This window comes from Branchiostoma lanceolatum, chromosome 2 (assembly GCF_035083965.1).
Source record: "Branchiostoma lanceolatum isolate klBraLanc5 chromosome 2, klBraLanc5.hap2, whole genome shotgun sequence".
NCBI classification, from domain to species: domain Eukaryota; kingdom Metazoa; phylum Chordata; class Leptocardii; order Amphioxiformes; family Branchiostomatidae; genus Branchiostoma; species Branchiostoma lanceolatum.
In genome coordinates this window covers 5,062,279-5,084,168 of record NC_089723.1, presented here as the reverse complement: position 1 = coordinate 5,084,168, position 21,890 = coordinate 5,062,279, and the positions used below count along the sequence as shown (strand labels likewise).

The following is a 21,890-nucleotide window of genomic DNA, read 5'->3' as shown; positions in this document are numbered from 1 at the left end:
CTGCTAAACGGCCAGCCGTGTCACAACTCTGCTAAATGACCAGCAGTGTCGCTACTCTGTTAAACGACCAGCCGTGTCGCTACTCTGCTGAACTACCAGTTGTGTCGCTACTCTGCTAAACGACCAGCTGTGTCGCTACTTTGCTAGACTTTCTGCTTATGTGTTGTTTGTGTGTGTTTGTGTTTGTGTGTGTGTGTGTGTTTGTGTGTGTGTGTGTGTGCGTGTGTGTGTGTGTGTGTGTGTGTGTGTGTGTGTGTGTGTGTGTGTGTGTGTGAAAAAAGTTATTTCAGGGCCCCCCTGGTCTTTGGTCTTTTCTAACTTGCTTCCCTATGAAGAATGTAGAACCTTTGTTGGGCAAATCGGTGGTTGTATCGCCATTATTTACGTCACCAGACCTGGCCAATATCAAGCATATGCCCGCCCGAGCCCAAAGCAATCTTCTGACACGTACATATTTTCTAGCATCCATAGCAGGCTCTCTGGGTCTTTTTTGGATTATAATACACTTTTTGCTGATGACTTTTTGTACTGGGTCGTTGTGCATCCAGTCATCGGCAAAAAGTGTATTATGAGCCCCAAATAAGGCCAAGAGAGCCGGGTATGGAGGCTACATATTTTCATAGCGTGAGAAGATATCCTTATCAGTATTATAGCTAACGGGTCTCTTTGTTCCTCAAAGCTCCTCAAATATTTGCCAGGCTGATAAGACATCATAAGTTACCGCCAATGACAAATATACTATGGTAGTCAAGTTCCCTTAGATTCAACTCAAGTCAGAAGTTGTAATAATTCCTTAGCTGTTGCTTTCTTGGTATCTATATAACAAAGGGCCGACTGTATAAATCTTGTCTAAGGCTGCTGATACAAATTGTTTGCTAAAGTCTATTCATTGCTTGCTCCATGTTGTGATATTGTCGCTGCCGTTGTAGGTATATTTGATGTTATATCAATTTTTAACCAGGTCAGTCGACTTTGTAATTGACAAAATTTTACTTGACATGCGCGGACAAACAACTTTATGATTACGCTGCTTTTCCCCTGCTGGTCTCAGATTAATTTGTAAGCGTCAGTGCTACTGGTGATCGGAGAACCAGAGAGACATCAGGCTCGTTTGCTACGCACCAGAAATCCTTTCCAAACTTTTGCGTATTCCAATCTTGGCGTTTGTGCGTCCAGACGACTTAAGGCAATAATGAGTGCAAGGGAGGTAAGTACTGTTGATTTTTTTTAGTGAAACTTCGCCAACCGTCTTACCATATGTTAACGAGTTGTGTACATAACCAAATAAATTTGAAGGGTGCAATGTCTTCATAAATCGGTTATCTACACTTCCACAATCTAATTGCTATGTTCTTTTAATCAGAACTTACATTTGGAGGGCTACACGTTTGGGGATGAGATCGGCCGGGGAGCTTCAGGAACCGTGTACTCAGCAAAGTCTACCGATACAGGACGGACCTATGTTGTTTGAGGATGTAGTCACCAATGTTTCCAAGAGGGCAGAACTCAGAAATGACAAAAATTACATCCCTTTCCCCGTCCCTTCCTACTTTAGCTTCTCTGTATTTCACGATATTTGGGTTTTTCTTCAGCTGGGTCAGAACGCCGATTTCGTTGATGGACGTGTCCTCGACGGCCATCTTTTTTGCCGCATAGGTCCGTCCTGTGTCGGTAAACTTTGCTGAGTACACGGTGCCTGAAGCCCCCCGGCCAATCTCATCTCCGAACGTGTAACCCTCCAAATGTAAGTTTAAAAAAACATAGCAGTTAGACTGTGGAAGTGTAGATAACCGATTTATCAGGAAGTTTCAACTACAAGTAAATCTCAACGCTCAGCACTTTGCGAATTCATGTGGTTATTTACACAACTTGTCAACGTATCAGATATTGTGAGACATGCAGTTGCTTGACTTTTCTTGAAAGACATTTCAATAGTACGTACCTCCCACGCACGCATTATAGAGGTCTCCCTGAAAGCCGTCTGGGTGCGTAAAAATTGGAATATGCTTAAGTTAAGAGGAGTTCCTGCTGCGCGGCAAACGTGCCCGATGTCCAACGCAGATTAATCTGAGACCAACAGGGAAAAGAGCAGCGTAATCATAAAGTTGATTGTCAGGGCATACGTAAAAGATTATGTCAATATCAAAGGTTTTTATGTCAAAAGCAAAGTTGACTGACCAGTTTAAAAATTACCAATGTATATCAGCATGGGGCAAGGAATGTTTGAGCAAACAAGTTGTATCAGCAGCCTTCGATAAGATCTATGCCGTTGGCTCTTTGTTACATGTAAACAAAGAATATGGTAGTTAAGGGATTATCACAACTTCTGACTCGAGTTGAATCTAACGGACTGCTTGATTACCACACTATACACAAATGTAGTAGCCTGACAAATATTTGCGGAGCTTTGAGGGACAAAAGACACCCTGTAGCTGTAACACTGGTAATGATAAAGGTAGTGGATTTGGGGCTGGCCAGAGTACTGACGAGCTCCGAAAACATTGTTATCAACTTTAGTCGTTCCTACATGCGATCTGCTGACGGAACGATATTTTACCTCTCACCCGAAAATGCGAAATCTACCGAAGTCTGTTTAACGACCAGCCGTGTCGCTACTCTGCTAAACGACCAGTCGTGTCGCTACTCTGCTAAACGATCAGTCGTGTCGCTACTTTGCTAAACGATCAGTCGTGTCGCTACTCTGCTAAACGATCAGTCGTGTCGCTACTCTGCTAAACGACCAGCCGCGTCGCTACTCTGCTAAACGACCAGTCGTGTCGCTACTCTACTAAACGATCAGTCGTGTCGCTACTCTGCTAAACGACCAGCCGCGTCGCTACTCTGCTAAACGACCAGCCGTGTCGCTACTCTGCTAAACTACCAGCCGCGTCGCTACTCTGCTAAACGATCAGTCGTGTCGCTACTCTGCTAAACGATCAGTCCTGTCGCTACTCTGCTAAACGATCAGTCCTGTCGCTACTCTGCTAAACGATCAGTCGTGTCGCTGCTCTGCTAAACGACCAGCCGCGTCGCTACTCTGCTAAACGACCAGCCGTGTCGCTACTCTGCTAAACGACCAGCCATGTCGCTACTCTGCTAAACGGCCAGCCGTGTCACAACTCTGCTAAATGACCAGCAGTGTCGCTACTCTGTTAAACGAGTGTGTGTGTGTGTGTGTGTGTGTGTGTGTGTGTGTGTGTGTGTGTGTGTGTGTGTGTGTGTGTGTGTGTGTGTGAAAAAAGTTCTTTCAGGGCCCCCCTGGTCTTTGGTCTTTTCTAACTTGCTTCCCTATGGCAAGAATGTAGAACCTTTGTTGGGCAAATCGGTGGTTGTATCGCCATTATTTACGTCACCAGACCTGGCCAATATCAAGCATATGCCCGCCCGAGCCCAAAGCAATCTTCTGACACGTACATATTTTCTAGCATCCATAGCAGGCTCTCTGGGTCTTTTTTGGATTATAATACACTTTTTGCTGATGACTTTTTGTACTGGGTCGTTGTGCATCCAGTCATCGGCAAAAAGTGTATTATGAGCCCCAAATAAGGCCAAGAGAGCCGGGTATGGAGGCTACATATTTTCATAGCGTGAGAAGATATCCTTATCAGTATTATAGCTAACGGGTCTCTTTGTTCCTCAAAGCTCCTCAAATATTTGCCAGGCTGATAAGACATCATAAGTTACCGCCAATGACAAATATACTATGGTAGTCAAGTTCCCTTAGATTCAACTCAAGTCAGAAGTTGTAATAATTCCTTAGCTGTTGCTTTCTTGGTATCTATATAACAAAGGGCCGACTGTATAAATCTTGTCTAAGGCTGCTGATACAAATTGTTTGCTAAAGTCTATTCATTGCTTGCTCCATGTTGTGATATTGTCGCTGCCGTTGTAGTTATATTTGATGTTATATTAATTTTTAATCAGGTCAGTCGACTTTGTAATTGACAAAGTTTTACTTGACATGCGCGGACAAACAACTTTATGATTACGCTGCTTTTTCCCTGCTGGTCTCAGATTAATTTGTAAGCGTCAGTGCTACTGGTGATCGGAGAACCAGAGAGACATCAGGCTCGTTTGCTACGCAGCAGATATCTTATACTAAACTTATAAGCATATTCCAATCTTCGCGTTTGTGCGTCCAGACGACTTTAGTCAATAATGAGTGCAAGGGAGGTAGGCACTGTTGATTTTTTTCTCAGTAAAACTTCGCCAACCGTCTTACCATATGTTAACAAGTTGTGTAGATAACTAAATAAATTAAAAGGGTGCAACGTCCTCATAAATCGGTTATCTACACTTCCACAATCTAACTGCTATGTTCTTTTAATCAGAATCTGTTTTTGGAGGGCTACACGTTCGGAGATGAGATCGGCCGTGGGGCTTCAAGCACCGTGTACTCAGCAAAGTCTACCGACACAGGACGGACCTATGCGGCAAAAAAGATGGCCGTCGAGGACACGTCCCTCAACGAAATCGGCGTTCTGACCCAACTGAAGAAACATCCAAATATCGTGGAATACAGAGAAGCTAAAGTAGGAAGGGACGGGGAAAGGGATGTAATTTTTGTCATCTCTGAGTTCTGCCCTCTAGGAGACATTGGCGACTACATCCTCAAACAACAAGTCGACGTCGCCACGAAGAGAAATCTCGCAGTTCAGCTGGCGGACGCCATCACATTTTTGCACAAGAACGGGATCGTTCATCGCGACATCAAACCACAAAATGTCCTTCTGACCGGGAATGAGGCTCACCTTGTGCTGAAGGTCGTGGATTTTGGACTGGCCAAAGTCCTGACTGGCTCGGAAAACAATGTTAGCAACTTTAGTCGTTCCTACATGCGATCTGCTGTTGGAACGAGATTTTACCTCTCACCCGAAATCTACCAAAGTCTGCTCAACGACCAGCCGTGTCGCTACACCCCTTCAGTCGACATCTTCTCCATGGGCCTTCTGTTGTGGGCCATGTTTGATGGACTAAGTATTCCGGGTACGTGTCAGGCAGACCGGTACTTGACGCCTTTTGCAGGTGCAGAAACAGACCCAATGCCTATAGCCCAAGCTGTAATACGGCGGACCATCCAGCTCAACGTCACGGAGAGTGCACAAGACGTACGGTGCAAAAACCTTGTCCGCCGTATGCTGAGTAGGGATAAAAGGAACAGGCCCGGTGCCGAAGAGGTGCTGGAAACTTTGATACGAGGCTACGGTGACTACCGGGTAGGACAAGGAGTCGTGCGTATAGCCGTGGATGACGACGTTAATCACGGCTGCTCCCCATGCTCGTGTGTAGGAACTTGTGCTGACTCCTCCCCATGTTCGTGCACAGGAACTTGTGCTGACTGCTCCCCATGTTCGTGCACAGGAACTTGTGCTGACTGCACCCCATTTTCGTGCACAGGAACTTGTGCTGACTGCACCCCATTTTCGTGCACAGGAACTTGTGCTGACTGCACCCCATGTTCGTGCACAGGAACTTGTGCTAACTGCTCCCCATGTTCGTTCACAGGATTCTTGCCTAGCTGCTCGTCCTGCTCGTGGGAATGCAAAATTGTGACTGTTGTAGTGATAACACTAGTACTAGCTGCGATCACCGGATGTGCACTAATAGGATGGCTGTTAGGCCCGTTTTTCTTTATAGTGGCAGTTATAATTTCATGTTGTATTAGCCCTATAATTATGGAGTGTGTAAAGTGTTGTAGGAGAAGTTGCAGATCATAATGTAACATACTTATCAGGTACGATGACATCTGACTAATTTAATTATGCAGTGTGTAATGTGGTGTTGGAGAAGATGCAGATCATAATGTAACATACTTATCAGGTACGATGACATCTGACTAATTGTTATTGCCAAGAAGGTTATGTTTTCGGTGCGTGCGTTTGTGTGCTTCAGCATAGCTCGAGAAGCTGTGGAGGGATCCGAATCATATTTTGTGGGTAGGGATTGGGTAAACAAAAACCAAGTGGGATAATTGGTCTCCTAGCGGATTTTACAATACTGCAGCAGAATTTATGGTTTTCGTATCTCATGTTTTGGCTATGGTCGTGTTATTTGAGTGGTAGAGTGTAAGTGTAAGTAAGGCCGATTTTGTTAAAGAAACAGAATGACTCAAGGAGGGGTTGACGGGTTGTCATGATTTTTGTTATGTATATAGTTACGTAAATAGCTTAAGTGATGGTTGACATAATTAAATGGTAGATGTGGGAATCAGGCTCCAATTCAGGAAGAAGCAAACTGTACATCGTTGCTAGAAAATATACAACATAACCAATCTCATGTAGCATCATTGCATCCAACTCCGGGTCTGTCTTATTGAATTACTTTTGATCCCAACGGTGCCAAAGGAAATTATCAAAAGAATACAGTGTTCTTCTTCCTCATTTGCAAGATGTGAAAAGAATATGAATTGAATGCCCGTACGGTTTCGTTGCTGTTATTGTTGTTTTCTAGAGCAATTCTTAGATAATATTTACATGATGTGATCACTATCGTCAAAAGCGGAACATTGCATACGTCCACATGTAATGGACAAGAATTTGACGATTACGTTAGTATTTACATCGGTGTAGCTTTAGTCTAAGTGTGCTTCTGTAATATCTAATAAGTAATATTTATCGCTATATAAACCAATGAACGGTTCGTCCATAGGCTACTAGACGTCCGTGCTTGGATCTGTTAGTCTGGTATCTCAACCTATCATAGCTCCCGAGTCTCCTCTGTCCTCTCCGCAAAATTGACGATAGATCTTTATACAAATGTGACAACGACCTCTCGCGATGTTTCTGAAAAGTGTAGCCTTGCAATGTCAACGCCGCTATCTGGACCGGTCTGAACTAGTGCATCGTCCACTATCCGCTCAGGGATTTCTATATGACCAAAAAGACAACAAAACACACAAATCTTAAAAAGATTCGTTTTTGTCGGTGAGATTCGTTGAGTGCTTTGTCAATGAAAGGGGTGCTTATGCACCACTAGTTAACCTTTATTCGTAGTGTACACATATTTGTTGCATCTAAAAACCGGTTATTGGGGGAATTTGCTAAATGCTGCATCAGTAATATCACTACCATTGCAAGCTTGAGGGACTCAAGTGTTCAAAACACCTTGTAGAAAGCTTCCATAACCATGCACTCGAAGACGACGAGGTCGAAAACATCCACCCCTGAATGGAACAGACTAACCTCATAATGGGAGTTTTTCAATTACGATGCTGTTCGCTGAAATATCAGATAAATCAACAACAACAACAACAGATAAATGTCACATCCACCCAATTAATGACTAGAAAATTTAACGTGTGATCAATCATCGAAAAAAATCTTTTTTTGTTGCCCTGACCCTTTTGATTTTGTGCATCTACATGCCGAATATCAGGGAAATCCGTCGCCGTCGGTCCTTTGTCCAGTTATCGTGTTTGAAAGATTTCAACAAAAACGCCCCTGCAATTCCAAAACAAGCTGAGAAGGGGCCCAAACCTATTCGCCATTGAATTACAGTGGCCGTACTATTTAACGTTATGTACTGACTTATGTGATACAGAAAAAAATCATGAAGATGTACCGCTATATGCATCAATGACGCCTGGCACCTGAAATTCACGATGCTGTTCCATTTCCGTTCTGTCGTTTATAAGTTTTTTTACGATGTCTGGTTCCAAGAAGCCCAGACTGGATCATATATCTCCGTGAATATCGTTTTGTAGGTCTCCAGTGTTGGCAAACTTCCCAAATGGTTCACATCTCGAACCCTCTTACAAAGTATTTCATGTTATTCAGTATTCACTATTACAGAAAATTACAATTATTCCCCAATAAATATTTGCATAAAATCTTCATACAAATAATCAGTGTATATGTATCCCCGTTAACAACATATTTAATGTTTTTCGCTATTACGGAAAATTGTAATCATTTCCCAATACAAATTAGCACTGAAAATTTGTATAAGATGAAAAAGCAATGAAAGTTTGTATAAAATTTCCATACGGTTAGATGTTTCGCATTCAATTCAAATCATTGTCCGACTTTCTAAAAAAATTGATTTGGTAACGATTTCACATTGTTATGGAGGCAACGTGATGCCATCCGCATGCGTAGTTACTTTACAATGAAGAAAGATATCCCATTTGACCACCCGGACGTTAGCGTTACCTTGTGAAGGTCTCTAAACTATCGGATGCACCCTCCCCGGCGGGTCAGCAGTTCAATGCTAATCCCATGTTCTCGCGGATTGATTAAGTGCGATGTCTGCGTGCAAAGCAGCTGCGATACGTCTAGCCGCGCCGGTGAATAAAAATCCAATGAAGCCCATGTCAATGTCAGAGTGACCTTGGCGGCGGTAGTCGGGGGTTCTATTTCGCACGTAATGGCGGGTTATGTGACATTTGGTGGAACTGAATAAGTGGTGCGATGCATGCCATAACTAGAGTTCCACGACCCCATACCTTCGCCGACTGATGTTAGCCTTTTCAAGTGGCATATCATAAATGTTTACCATTTACTATGCAAAGAAGGACCTAATTTACATAAATCATGTCAGATGATCACTATCTACCACTCAAGAATCATGACCATAGCATGTCTAGAACACGAGATATCAAGTCCAGAAGTTCCGCTGCAGTACCATAGCACAGCCACTAGGGGGCCCAAAATCTGACCATTTTGAAGTCTCAAGAAGACCTACCCAGCTATCACGTATGAAGACAATCCATCCGTGCATTCTCGAGTTATCGTGTTCACACACAGACACACAGACACGCATACGGACGCTGACGAAAACATAACCTTCGAGGCGAAGGTAATAACGTCTACTTGCTTATTTGCAAATCGAAAACCTGTTCACAGAGGTCGAGTAAGCACAATGCATGACAAATCATGTCCAAATGCGAATGGTAATTTTGGCCTTTTGAAAAACTTTCGGACAAACATTTTTATCAAATCATTTTTCTGCCTTTCTCTTGATATCACTTCGTCTTTTTAAAGACCATAATGATAGACACAGATTGCTGTTACATGTCGGTTGCAGGAGCGCCCTCATGCGACTAAAATCAAATCACGACCCCCAAACTAGCCTCCGTTGCAGACTCCCTCTGGCTGTTTTCTTTTTGAAGTTACCGTTTTCTTATTACATCTTTTGTTCTTATTGCTGGCCAACTATAAGAAAAAACATACGTAATAAGAAAACTTGAAAAAGAAAACAACCAGAGGGAGTCTGCAACGGAGGGTCCACTAAACCAGGCAATTGCAAAGGACGATCTTGGTTGAAAATTGGGCGTTGGACGTGAAATGGGGCGAATGTCGCACAGTCGAAACACAACACCCTGAGAATATCTCGGGCCTCGCCGATAATGTATCTCCAGTCGAGGTCCGTTGCAAAATCAGCTCTGCATGGGACGGGAAGGCGTTTCTGCACGATATTATCGATAAGGCCATGTTTATTTGATTATGCGGATGACATCCGCGCGCGCATCAAATTTCATCCGTTTCCAAAAAAAAGAAAAATCGGCCACACTGTACATCATAAAAAACAGCTGCAAAATGAGAAAATACATCCTGTAAATTGCACAAAATATTTCAGAACACGGATATTGATGTCATAAAATGCTAAAGTCGATTCCAAAGTCACAGAACATGTGAAAGAACAAAAATGAAGAATCTATAATGTTGTATACCATACTCGTTGTGTTTAGTAATCTACTCAGCCGCCCTGACCACATAGATTTCTTACTGAAAGAAATTTTTATTTTATTCGCACGCTCGCATCAGTTTTGGTGTCATCCATATAATCAAATCAAGATGGCCAAATGTTCACTGCTAGTCGACTGCTGTGCGCTATTTCTAAGCAGTTCGACAACTTGTACTCAAATATCGCCATTCCTCAAGAAAGTCCTCCCCATATGTCTGGATTTCCAAGGCTATAACAGCGGGTCCCGTCGCCCTACTGGCGCCACATCGCCATCTTTCTCTCTACAGCACTTCCGTGCATTTGGTATCTGAAATGCAATCACGTAGTACTTACTAGACTGGACTCAGTGAAGGGAGGGGTTCCTCCTTAAGCCCCCCTCTCACTGGACCCGCGGTACGCTGGCGGCGTCGCTGCGGCCTTAACTTTTTTTGTTACCCTTGACTTTATAATGGGAATATCATTCAAAACGTACAAGTATGACAAGAAGACAACAAAACACACAAAGCTTAAAAACATTCGTTTTTTGTCGATGAAAGTCGTTGGGTGCTTTGTCAATTCGATCGGCCGCAGCGACGCCGCCAGCGTACCTCGGGTCCAGTGAGAGGGGGCTTTTAACTCCCATTCCACTTGGACGGCGCTCAACGAATTTCATAGATGAAAAACGAATCCTTTAACCCTTTGTGTGTTTTGTTGTATTTGCTTACATACTTCTACATTTTGCATGATACTCCAATTACGAAATCAAGGATTAGACAAATTCGGTTTAGGTCACAGCGAGAGCGCAGCGCGATCGCCGTCTAGCGGTATGGGGGCCTTCGGAGTGATAACACCCTGGAATGATGATGATGATGAGTACTATGCAACTTCACAGTAGGCGAAGAATCATTGTTATAGCTAACACCTGGTCGTTTGAGTGATTCCCTTGTCGCACACTGAGGATTTCTAACTCTTGATGGAGAGTCTTCTCGTCTGCAAGAAAGTCCATTATCTGCCTGGAGAGGTGAGCATCCATTCTGCACCGCCTGTGTCTCCAAGATACCGACGTCTTTGAGTGAAAAAAAGGCAAGAAATGTGAGATTTCGCACAACACGGGAGAAGTGATTATGACGCATGGGACATTATTTTCTACTTTTAGAAACGGACGAATCCCGTGGCGAGTGCGTTCCTCTGTTGATATAAAGCGCAGTGCAATTTAAGACGTTTTCATAAAAACAGCAGTTACTAGATATAATTACATCTGTGTGCGACTTAACACGTAGCTTAACGTGTGAAACAAGAAATTTATGGATGTACTTTCTTGAACTCAACTCCAAAACTTATATTACATTCTGTATTTAGCAAGGCACAAACAAACAGTAATTCAAATTATTAGCACAACAAAGTTTTCTTAAAAAAAGTTTCTCATGAAAATCTCTTTACAAAGATCTCTTCTCCTTAATTCATTTGGCCACGTCTGATGAAAATATCAACTGGAATACAACACTTAGACAAGTTAAATTTAGTATCAATACCTCGCAAAAATTAATTCTCCTTTAAACACAGAAGCATCTAATTCATTAGCAGAACAATGAAATCAATCATTGACCCAGATAATAATAATCAATTACTAGCAAAACCTACCCTTCGAACGTTTACCAGAATCAATGTCTTTATACTAAAAGTGATATCTGTTCTTCCAGTGGACTTCCAGTGGAGTCGGTTTTACTACAATCCTCACACCACTTTTTATTTACTAACGGACATTATAAATGTATAACCCTTCATTGACAATGTTTTCTGAGGAAAAAAGTGAGGTTCCTTCCACCATGCAGTAATTTTGCATTGATCGGTTGGATCGCAGAGGCCTCTGGGAGCTAGTGGGCGTGGCACCCGCTGGCATTTCCAGGAGAAGCCGGCCGGACGTTCTCCAAACGCGTGCGGAACACACCGAACAAGGTTTGCCGATTTTATTATATATTATCGTATCTTTTTATCCTCCTTCGCAGCTTTCAGGCTTGGGGCTTCGGCGTTTATTCTAAAGGGGAGCGCTGATTTTGCGATTATCAACATATCGGAGCCAGGTTTTAATGCTGGGAGATCATATTTGCCGCCCTAGAGGGCACATACACGATCTCCCCGTCATAAGAACTTGACCCATATGCTGAAAATCGCAAATCAGCACAAATCTCCCCCCCCCCCCCCGAAGCCAGCGCTTCAAGAAGGCTGCGAAGGGCGCTAGCGTCTTTCAACGTATCGTCATAAAGTACACGGGTGAAATACAGGAATTTTGTTTTGAATCTATGGCAACCATCCTTGTATTTTGTATTTTAGATGACAGTGATTTTGTGCATACTTTTTGCTATCTTCCCTTCATCTGTTGGCGTATGTGATATTTGATCTCCAAGTAGATGTAAGGCGTCGGATTATTCTTTTCGTAGCGTTTTGACGCTTCTCTTGTGGTGCTCTTTTTGCCGAGCTAAAAAAGAACACACTACGAAACGACTTACAAAAAATAGCTGGAGATAAACAGATTTTTGTCTTCTCTAATTTTCTGTTTGAAACAGTGTGACGGCATTTTACTTAACATTCTGTTGTGGTTTCCGTCAAAATTTTGCTGACTACATCAATGGATCGGGTCTCTTTGCCTTTTATTACATCTTATAACGTCCACTGAATTGATGGAGCACTTGAGAAGTTGTTTACACGACTATCTCGGGATTTCTTCCGACGCGGGAAATCTTGTGCGACACGGGCTCCCCGGGTCACGTCGCCCGATGCTTTATCACCGCCCTACAGCCCGTCCGTAGGCAGGAAATTGCGCAAGGCCCGCGCCTGGCTACAGTAATACTGACGCCTTCCAATCAGTCTATGTCCGCGCGCTCTGCATCTCACCTCTCCAGTTCCATGGCTATTCAGCAGCCGTAGGGGCAGCATAACGTTTAACCTAAGTCTTCCAACACTCGCGCGATCCTCTGCCATTCTTCTTGTTATGCTAGGGTCACATTTCCTAACCGAGGCCCGGCCGGGCTGTTTGCGGAAATGAAAAATCAAAGTGTTTGTCAATAAATTTGCACAAGCTATACTCTTAGATAATTTTGCGTACGTTTTGTGTTACGATTGTCTTTCTATATCATAATTTTCGTTCCCAAAGACTGCCCGGCCGGGTCCCGGATTGGAAATGTGACTCTAGCATTAGCTGGTACTGCTTCTGTCGTAATATCATATGCAGGCAAATGTATGCTACACTTTTTTGCACGTCGTCTTTTTGCGGAGTTGTGTTCGTCTTATATTGCAGTGCGAGATTTCTCTCTTTAGCTTCGCACACCATAGAAAGACCTACGATATTAGACGGGGCCATAACGTTACATCTGATTGGAGATCAACTTCTCCAATATCAGTCTAAGTCTGCGCGTACTATTATATGCAGGAAAATGTATGCTTCATTTTGTTACACGTCTAGTGGAGCGCTAACGTTATGGTCATCTTACTGCTGTGCGAGATTTCCTCTTTACCTTCGCATACGAAATAAGGGCCCTGTCACACTTGTGCGTATATTCAAGGAGGTTTAATCTCCTTGGTATATTCAAGTGCGCATGAGTTCCGCATTAACATTTTTGGGGTTTAAGTAAAGTTTGAGCGGAGAAAGTTGTTTTTTACTTTGACCCGCCGTTGAGCAGTCTAGTTATCAAACCAAAGACAAACCAAAATCATGTTAATACGCAACTCATGCGGGCTTGTATATACGCGCAAGTGTGACAGGGGCTTAAGACAGGGCCATACCGTTACATCAAATCAAATCGTTACATCTGCGTGGAGAGTAACGTCTTAGCTTCGAAAGTGGGTCGATTGCTTTTACCAAGTAATTAAAGCTTTTTTTCTTTCGACTCATATTTACTCATACACGGCAATCAAAGCAGAAAAATGGGGTTCTAAAGGGGGTTCAGATTTTACCGTGACCGTCTGTCTAGAGCTCTTTCGCGGCGCCCCTTTTTCAACCTCTTGGTTCAGATTTAGGGGTTAGGTCACTAAGTAGGTGAAGATTTCTCTGAAGAGTAATGTCTTGCCTACTGTTTTACATGTTATGGATGTGCGATCGATTCAAAGACGCCATTCATGTCATCGGTCTCTGTCAGTGACACCTTCTCAAAACGTCTTAGCTCGAAATGGCATTGATCAGGTGGTAGCTTTGCACATTCTGACTGAGGCCACATTTCACTAGACGGCGCTCTCACTGCGACCTCGCTGCGACCTAAGCTGGATCTGTGTAACCCCTGATTTCATAATTGGAATATCATGCAAATCATAAGAGTATGACTGGAAACACAATGAAAGAGACAAGGAGTAAAAAGCTTCGTTCTTTATCTAGGAAATTTGCTGAACGCTCTGGTCAATTTAAGGTCGCAGAGAGAACGCGGCGAGGTCGCCACCCTATACTCTCCAAGCAGAGGAGTGGGTCCGGCAGGTTTTTGGCGTGTTTTTAGGCGTTTTTGACGGGCTATCTACTTTGTCATGGTTTCTTTGTCTCTATAACCCTATAGAGACAAAGAAACCATGACAAAGTAGATAGCCCGTCAAAAACGCCTAAAAACACGCCAAAAACCTGCCGGACCCACTCCTCTGCTTGGAGAGTAGCCATGGTGAAATGGGGGTTTCAGCAACACGTTCTTACAACGTCTTCGCTCAAAATGGGTGTCTAAGGCATTGATCAGGTGGAGCTTTTTACATTCTGGGTAACGTCTGGTCTCACACCTACGTGGTGCAGATAATGGGTCGATCTGTATCTGTATAGCCAGTATAACCGCCCATCGCTTCGCAGGCACGCAGCGCGGCAGCAGCTCGTTATGTAAAGCCCCTGTCACACTTGTGCGTATATACACGCCCGCATGAGTTGCGTATTAACATGTTTTTGGTTTAGGTTAAGTTTGCAGCCGAATAAGTGATTTCTTAGGTTCAGTCACTTGGCTGCACAACGGTGGGCCAAAGTAGAAAACAGCTTTCTCTCCACATACTTTACTTAAACAAACAAAAAATGTCAACGCTCACTTGAATATACGCACAAGTGTGACAAGGCCCTTATGTTACACTACACAACCTGCACATCTAGCCTCAAGGGTTGTTTAAAGCTATCTAGTGAGGATGCTCTACCGTTCTTGGTGGCAACGAGTTCCACTCTACGACAGTTCTATGGAAAAACGCCTCATCTGCTTAAGGTTTCTTTGTCTTTTCCCGTACAAGACGCTAAGATCTTCATCTTCTTTGGCAGTCAAGACGCTAAGACCCCCCTGCAAGACGCTAAGACCCCCGTGCAAGACGAACGACGTGCATAGAACGCCTAAGGCCACAGAGCTTTTCCATGTTACATGTAAGAAATCTAAGGAAAAAAATTATATTCTTACTACTCTGAAGTCACCCAACCTACCAATCATTTGAAACGTGTAGATTTTTATTTTCCACTGCTTCCAAAGAGAACGTCAAATCCCGCACCAGTGACGTAGATATAGAACCTTATTACAGACTAGCAACGTAGTTTAATCTTCACTGTCTGTCTCAAGCTTAGTGTATTCTCACTCACTTAATGGCAGCCGTGGCGACTACAGAAGGGCGTTTTTGCTTGTTATTATATGCTAGTATATATGATAACAAGCAAAAATGCCCTTCCGTAGCCGCTAGGGCTAACTTTATGCTTGTACATTTGATATCATGAAATGGTGTCCATTCGCAATTAGCCTACGGGCACGAATTTGCAATAAACTTTATCATTATGCTTTTCGAAAATTCGTCTTGTCACAACATGATCGGATAGCCTGAAGGGGACTGAATAAATGAAGTAATTCTAAGGAAAGGAAACGTCCCGGAGTGACCTTAGCTGTCCTTAGAGTTTATCCGCCCGGTAACTTCCCGCTGTATCATATCTCCATGTGTACAGCTTTAAGGGTCCCTCGGGCGGCCATATCACAACAACGCACGCTTCTTATTGATCGCCAAGAAAGTTAGAATTATGTCTAAAGCCCCTGACACAGTATATACAAGCCCGCATGGGTTGCGTATAAACATGGCTTTAGTTTAGGGTAAGTTTGCAGCCGAATAAGTGATGTCTTTGGTTTGATAACCAGACTGCTCAACGGTAGGTCAAAGTAGAAAACAACTTCCTCCAAGCAAAATTTACTGAAACCAAAAAAATGTTACTGCGGAACTCATGCGCACTTGAATATACGCACAAGTGTGACAGGGCCCTAAAGCCCCCCTCTCACTGGACCCGCGACACGTTGGCGACCTCGCTGCGACCGAGCGATTTGACAGCGCGCTCAACGAATTTCATCGAAAAAAAACCGGATCTTTGTATGCTTTGTGTGTTTTTTTTTTTTTAGTAATACCTGTACGCTTTGAATGACATTCCCATTATAAAGTTAAGAGTAACACAAATCCAATTTAGGACGCAGCGAGGTCTAGTCTCTCGCTGCGACCTAAATCGGATTTGTCAAATCCTTTATTTCATAACTAGATATCATATAAAATGTAAAAGTATGGCTGGAAAGACAACAAAACAGACAAAGCATAAAAAGATTCGTTTTTTTAATCTATGAAAATCGTTGAGCGCTTTGTTAAAGATGAGGTCGCAGAGAGCGCGTGGCGAGAGCGCCATCCTAGTGATATGTGTGTATAATAGAGTCATAATAAAATCTCTTATGGTTTTACATAAGTGGGGCCTGGCCTGCCCGTCCTTGCAAGACAGCAAATTAGTTTGACCTTGAGATATGATCTGTAAGGAAAGGTCGCTGTACGGAAATGTTAAACACAATTTCTCACAAGGTCGTTTGCCGCGAGCATTGCTCATATTTTAAGACGGCAGCAATAACATTAATCATGGGTTGCCTGATAGTTAAAACATATACATGTATAGCCTAGCCTCTGTCGGTCAATATTTGTGACCATAGTAAAATCCTAATTTACATCAACCCTACAGTATCTGCTGTGGTTTAACAGTCCTATTTGAAAATAACATTATCTGCCACATAGGAAACATCTGTAAGATTACTCATTCTGTTGCAAAGTTCATTTCTGCGGATCCGATTATCTTCTGCGTTATGCATCAGTCTAGCTTATCCTTAATCTCTCTATTTACCTTGCAATATTGCAAAGTCATTCTAGCTAGAATAGCCTGAACCAAAATACATGTACATTATTCGCGAGGCCCTTTTGTTTAGCAAATGCAGCACGCGTACATCTACAAGCCCCTAGTGTGTCACAATCAGTCTAGATTATCTTTCAACTCTCTCTTTATCTTGAAATATTGCAAAGTCATTCTAGCTAGAATAGCCTGAACCAAAAGACATTATTCTCGACGCCCTATTGTTAAGCAAATGCAGTACAGGTACATCTACAAGCCCCTAGTGTGTTACATCATGCCTTGCCTGTTTTTCTTGGCATATTGGCATAAGATGTCACATTTCCGTATCATGTTTCTGCCCTCCTCTTCCCCTGGGAATTTGTACGCACCTTTACTCTGCACGTTTTGTCACCCTGGGCTACAGACAAGCACCTCTGACATATCCTTCCCACATGATGTAACATGAGCGCAGTGAATCTGAAAGGGGGGAGTAAGTCGTGCGGGTCTGGTGTTTCTGAAAATGTTGAATAACAAGAAGACGGTCAGCAAGGTGTGCGTTGGAAGAAAACTCATTGTGTCAAAATGTCGTTTTCCCCCGGTTTATACTTCGGTCCCAATTTGAAAAAGGGGTCCTGCCGGGTAGTTCGCGGGCTGTTTTTTTTGGCACTTTCGAGTGTGATCCCTGCGTGGCCCCGTGGGACGCCCTGCGGTTGCCGGGCTATTTCGGGACCCGGCCGGGCCCCGCGGTGACTTTAAATCAGACTTCAAGGTGGGATCAGCGCTTCATGTCAGTCTGTTCCGGCGTGGGTAGTTGATGTTAGCAGTTAATTGATTTGTGTCAGATAACTATTTCATGTCGGTCTTGAGTTAGACTGTTAAGTCGGCAGAAATTTGATTTCTAGGCAGGTTGAATATCTTTAATGTCTTGTTTGAGACCAGTAGTCACGTGCCTCCTCCGTACGTCCGGAAGGAAACGTTTACCTATTAGTAAGAAACTTTCGCAATTTCTTAACGAGAAGGCCTCGATAACGGTCTAAGGATACGCAATGGAATTATAAGACTTGACATGTTGATGAAGGTTAAACATGTACATCCAGGTAGTAAGATACGCAAGATAACAGTTTCCCAAGCAACTGGATGATTTTTTTAGTTTTACAAAATTGTCCAGCTGCTTGAATGAGTAACTGTTATCTTGCGTAGGAGAGGTGACACTGTCTAATTCGTCAAACAATCAGCTCTACACAGATTGTAAATGTCAGAGCCCTATTCTAAACAGATTCTAAATGGCAGAAAACGCAGACTCGATGGAGCTTGTTATAATCTAAACCGCCTAAGTTATTGATGGATTGTATCTTAAAGGCATCCAGAGCACTTTATGTGGCTTGAAACCTGAAATATTCTAGTTAATGTAATCTTTATGGAATTGCCATCTAATGCCATTGTAAACCACATTTATGTGCTAATTTCATGTTAAAAGCGTACAAAAACCGAGTGAAAATAAGCAACACAGTGACTCCTTTATTTAGACGCGCCTAGCGTAAATAGACTGAGAACCAGATGAGAACAGAGCCCAAACGGTTTTTCCTCGGTAATTCTCGGCAAGTTCCGGCGGCGGCGCGTGACGTCATGTTCCAAGAAGTCACAAACAAGATGGCGGACATGATCGAATGTCATGACGCCACTGAAGTTGACAAGTCAACAACAACAAGCGCAGAGAGAAAGCCTGGCCGACTGGATGTCTGGCATGGTGCAAAAAACCTCATGAAGAAACTGTTGGCAGTAAGTAGAAAATGCAACTTCCATTGTCATTATTCCTTAGTTTTGATACTGATTGAATCATTTATCTAGAAATATAATGTCCCCCTTCAGGTTTTTTATGCGCTTTACAAGAGAATCTAGCCGTCAGACACAGGCAACTTATATTTATGGCACTGTAGCATCAATCAATCATTCGCAAGCATCAGTGTCTGATGCATGGCGGCTGCAGACATAAAGTTGATCATACTCAATGCAAGACAGCTACCCTTGCAATATTTTTAACAGTACATGAAATACTTAATTTTTTTTTAAAATTAGGCTGGACAAGAGAAGGGGTGTACCGATCTCAAGCAGTGGACCAGGGACATCATCAACCATTTCTGGTGGTGCTGCAACAAGACTAACACCTACGAAGATTTCATTGTAAGTAATTAATTTTATACATATATATCTCTAAAACAAGAGCCAAATTAACTTACATGGCTACAGATGTTCTCAGCAGAAGTATAGCATCATAGTCAATCTGAAAAGTTATCTTCCAAGCACTTATCCAACACATCATTTTATTATCAATACTCAGTATTATACTCGAGTCAGTTAGTCCTTTCACGTGTATCATTTTGCTGTACAAAAATGTATTTATGACTTGTGTTACATGTCTTTAGGCACGGTGGACTGGTGTGCTGCACCATGTGTGTAATGAACACAGGTGGGCACTTGGATGTTGCGAGCACCTGCCCATCACGGAGGAGACACCAAGGCTAAAAACCTGGCTTGTGAGGGGCTCCCTTCCACACAAGAAGCTGTCTGAGATCCTTCTAAATCCTAGATGGCTGAAGACCGCCCACAAGTTTCTACGCTTCCGGTGAGAGTAATAGTGCATTTGTAATAATTGTATCTTGATAAGAAATATGTTGTCTTCCATTCACACAAAAAGAGTCATTGACACACACATTTTCTTCTGGTATGTTACCCCATGTTGTTTTCAATTTGTTTTGACAACTGTATCTTAGCATTGAACAGGTGAAAGAAATCAAACTGATGGTTAACAAGTTGAAATATGGTTTTGTTTCAGAACAACATCAGACTTAGAGTCGTTCCAGAACCATGTTCTGATGTATGCTAGTAAGAGGTACGCCTTTAGTCCACCTGTGTACGAGGCTAGGTGTAAGCTCGCTGCCCTGGACTACAACGAACACAAGGACAGGGCAGTGTGGGTGACCAAGGATGGTGATATCAAGTAAGTACATGTCTATCCTCTTGCCTTTTTTACCCAGCTGACCCAAAGGAGATAAAGTAAGATTTTGTAACAGCCTAAATAGATAAGTAGAAATTTCCTAATGCAGACTATTTCTTGTGATTCAGTTACAAATGTGATAATTGTTAACATTCATGTAGATTGACATATGTATTACAGTTGTGTAGTTTGACATAGAAGTTGGGTACACTGTTCTGTGTATCTTCAGGTACAAGAGACGGTTCCAAAAAAAGTCAGATCGATGGTCCATATATGTGCCCAGAGAACCGAAGACATACAACTACATCCAAGACCTGCAGGCTGAGATCGTCGACGCGAGAATCGACTCTAACAAGGGGATGAGCCGAACCCAGCCCATGTCAGCGAGCGACCCAAGGAGGCTTGGTACCCTTGCGAGAGTCGCACCAGTCCCTACCAACGACCTAGTCCGGGAGCACAGGTCTAGAAGTGATATGTCTGCAGAGAATTCTCTGTTGTGATTGTCATGTTTTTTTTCTTGTATAAGACAGCAAGTAAGAGAAGTCCTTCAACATTCGCCGCGGCTAGTAGTAGTACTTAGTCTAGTACTGTAGACTAGAGTCTGTTAGGGATAAACCCTGTGTAGTGGTCATGTGGGTCTTGGAAGGTGTTCCTAATCCTCCAGACACAGCAACTGGGGATGACGATCCTGTTGCCCGCTCCCAGCCGGCCATACTGCCACACTACGAACTGCCTGTAGGCAGCGTGGCGGAACTCTTTCATGTCGGCCCCTGGCTCCGCTCCACCCCGATCTGCACAATGTCAAAGATGACAGCAGGCTGGCTCTGAACAACCTTGAGGAGTAATGACGACATCTCCTCTAAGGACATCTGCTGTATCATCTCCTGTATCATATAAAAGAAAAAAATCTATAAGTATCAATGATAATGGAAATTATAAAGTATGATCAATACAATTATACGTTCCAAATCATACATGTTGAAAAATTCTCTAGCCAGCATTACCTTGAGATTGTTAATCCTGCCGTCCCTCATTCCTTGGACTCTGTCCCTCTCCTCTACGGATGCTATGGCGGGGGTGTATCGGCTTCTTCTGGCTCCTCCTCCCCTGGCTCCTCCTCCCCTGGCTCCTCCTCCCCTGGCTCCTCCTCCCCTGGCTCCTCCTCCCCTGGCTCCTCCTCCCCTGGCTCCTCCTCCCCTGGCTCCTCCTCCCCTGGCTCCTCCTCCCCTGGCTCCTCCCCTTGCTCCTCTCCCCCTTGCACCTCCTCCCCTTGCCCCTCTTCCCATTGTACCTCCAACCATGGCTCCTCTTTCGCTTTCACCTGTTTCACTTTCAGCTCCTGTGTCGCTTTCTCCCGTGCTGTCCACATCACTGCTCCACTCACTCTCGGACTCAATGGACATATCCGCTATGGAATACTCCATGTTCACGAGTGTCTGCTGCTCAGTGGCAGGAGGTTCTGGTTCTGGCTGGGGAACAGAGGGTTCGACCCGGGACCTCTCTGCCAGGTGTGCGGCAAAGAGGTTTTGTCTCACTGTATCGTCCTAGAGCAGACAGTAAAAGTGGGTTAGAAATGGTACTCGGTTTGAGTACTGATTGTAAGGCTGCTTTACACGTGTTCTTGAAATTGTCTTTCTAAAGTTTCTATCTCCAAGCAGATCTATAGGTTGCGAAGACCGTATCCAACTGGCAGAAGAAGTTAGATACGATCTTTGCAACCCGTTTGGTCTGCTCGGAGACTATTTCTATGTACTAGTACTAGTAGGCATAGTAGTCACTATAAATTTTCGCCCGTTTTACTGTTCACACTGACAGGTGAATAACCGCAGATGACCTCAAATAGAACACACGACTCGAAGTCTCGTCTTGGAGAGTAGTAATCTGTATTCTCTTATTGTTCTCTTGTGGTGCAGATCTGCAATTAGCACTATACCGTGAAAAGTAACGGGTCCATTGGAATGGCAAATTCCACTCTTATTTATATTAGCTTTGAATCCTAGACACGAGGCGGCAAAATTTGCAATCTGTCTTCTATTTTCCACAGTAGACTGGTGGAAGCCAGGTTTCAGTAGGGGTTTTCCGATGAAGGGGCAGGCGAACAAAAACTTCATTCATTTTAATTTT

The 21,890-nt window shown here is 43.4% G+C and overlaps 2 protein-coding genes across 2 annotated transcripts; both read left to right on the top strand.

The window, feature by feature from the left end:
* Positions 1-1,051: 1,051 nt before the first annotated feature.
* Positions 1,052-14,990, top strand: LOC136426545 (serine/threonine-protein kinase pdik1l-B-like). The gene is made up of 3 exons (XM_066415210.1): positions 1,052-1,207; positions 4,332-5,541; positions 14,899-14,990. Exons 1-3 carry the CDS (start codon positions 1,193-1,195, stop codon positions 14,988-14,990), a joined length of 1,317 nt encoding a protein of 438 aa, XP_066271307.1. The 5' UTR covers positions 1,052-1,192.
* Positions 14,991-18,514: 3,524 nt separating this feature from the next.
* Positions 18,515-20,538, top strand: LOC136426694 (uncharacterized). Its single transcript, XM_066415448.1, has 5 exons — positions 18,515-18,550; positions 18,848-18,952; positions 19,195-19,394; positions 19,605-19,769; positions 19,996-20,538. Exons 1-5 carry the CDS (start codon positions 18,533-18,535, stop codon positions 20,264-20,266), a joined length of 759 nt encoding a protein of 252 aa, XP_066271545.1. The 5' UTR covers positions 18,515-18,532; the 3' UTR covers positions 20,267-20,538.
* The last annotated feature ends 1,352 nt before the right edge of the window (positions 20,539-21,890 follow it).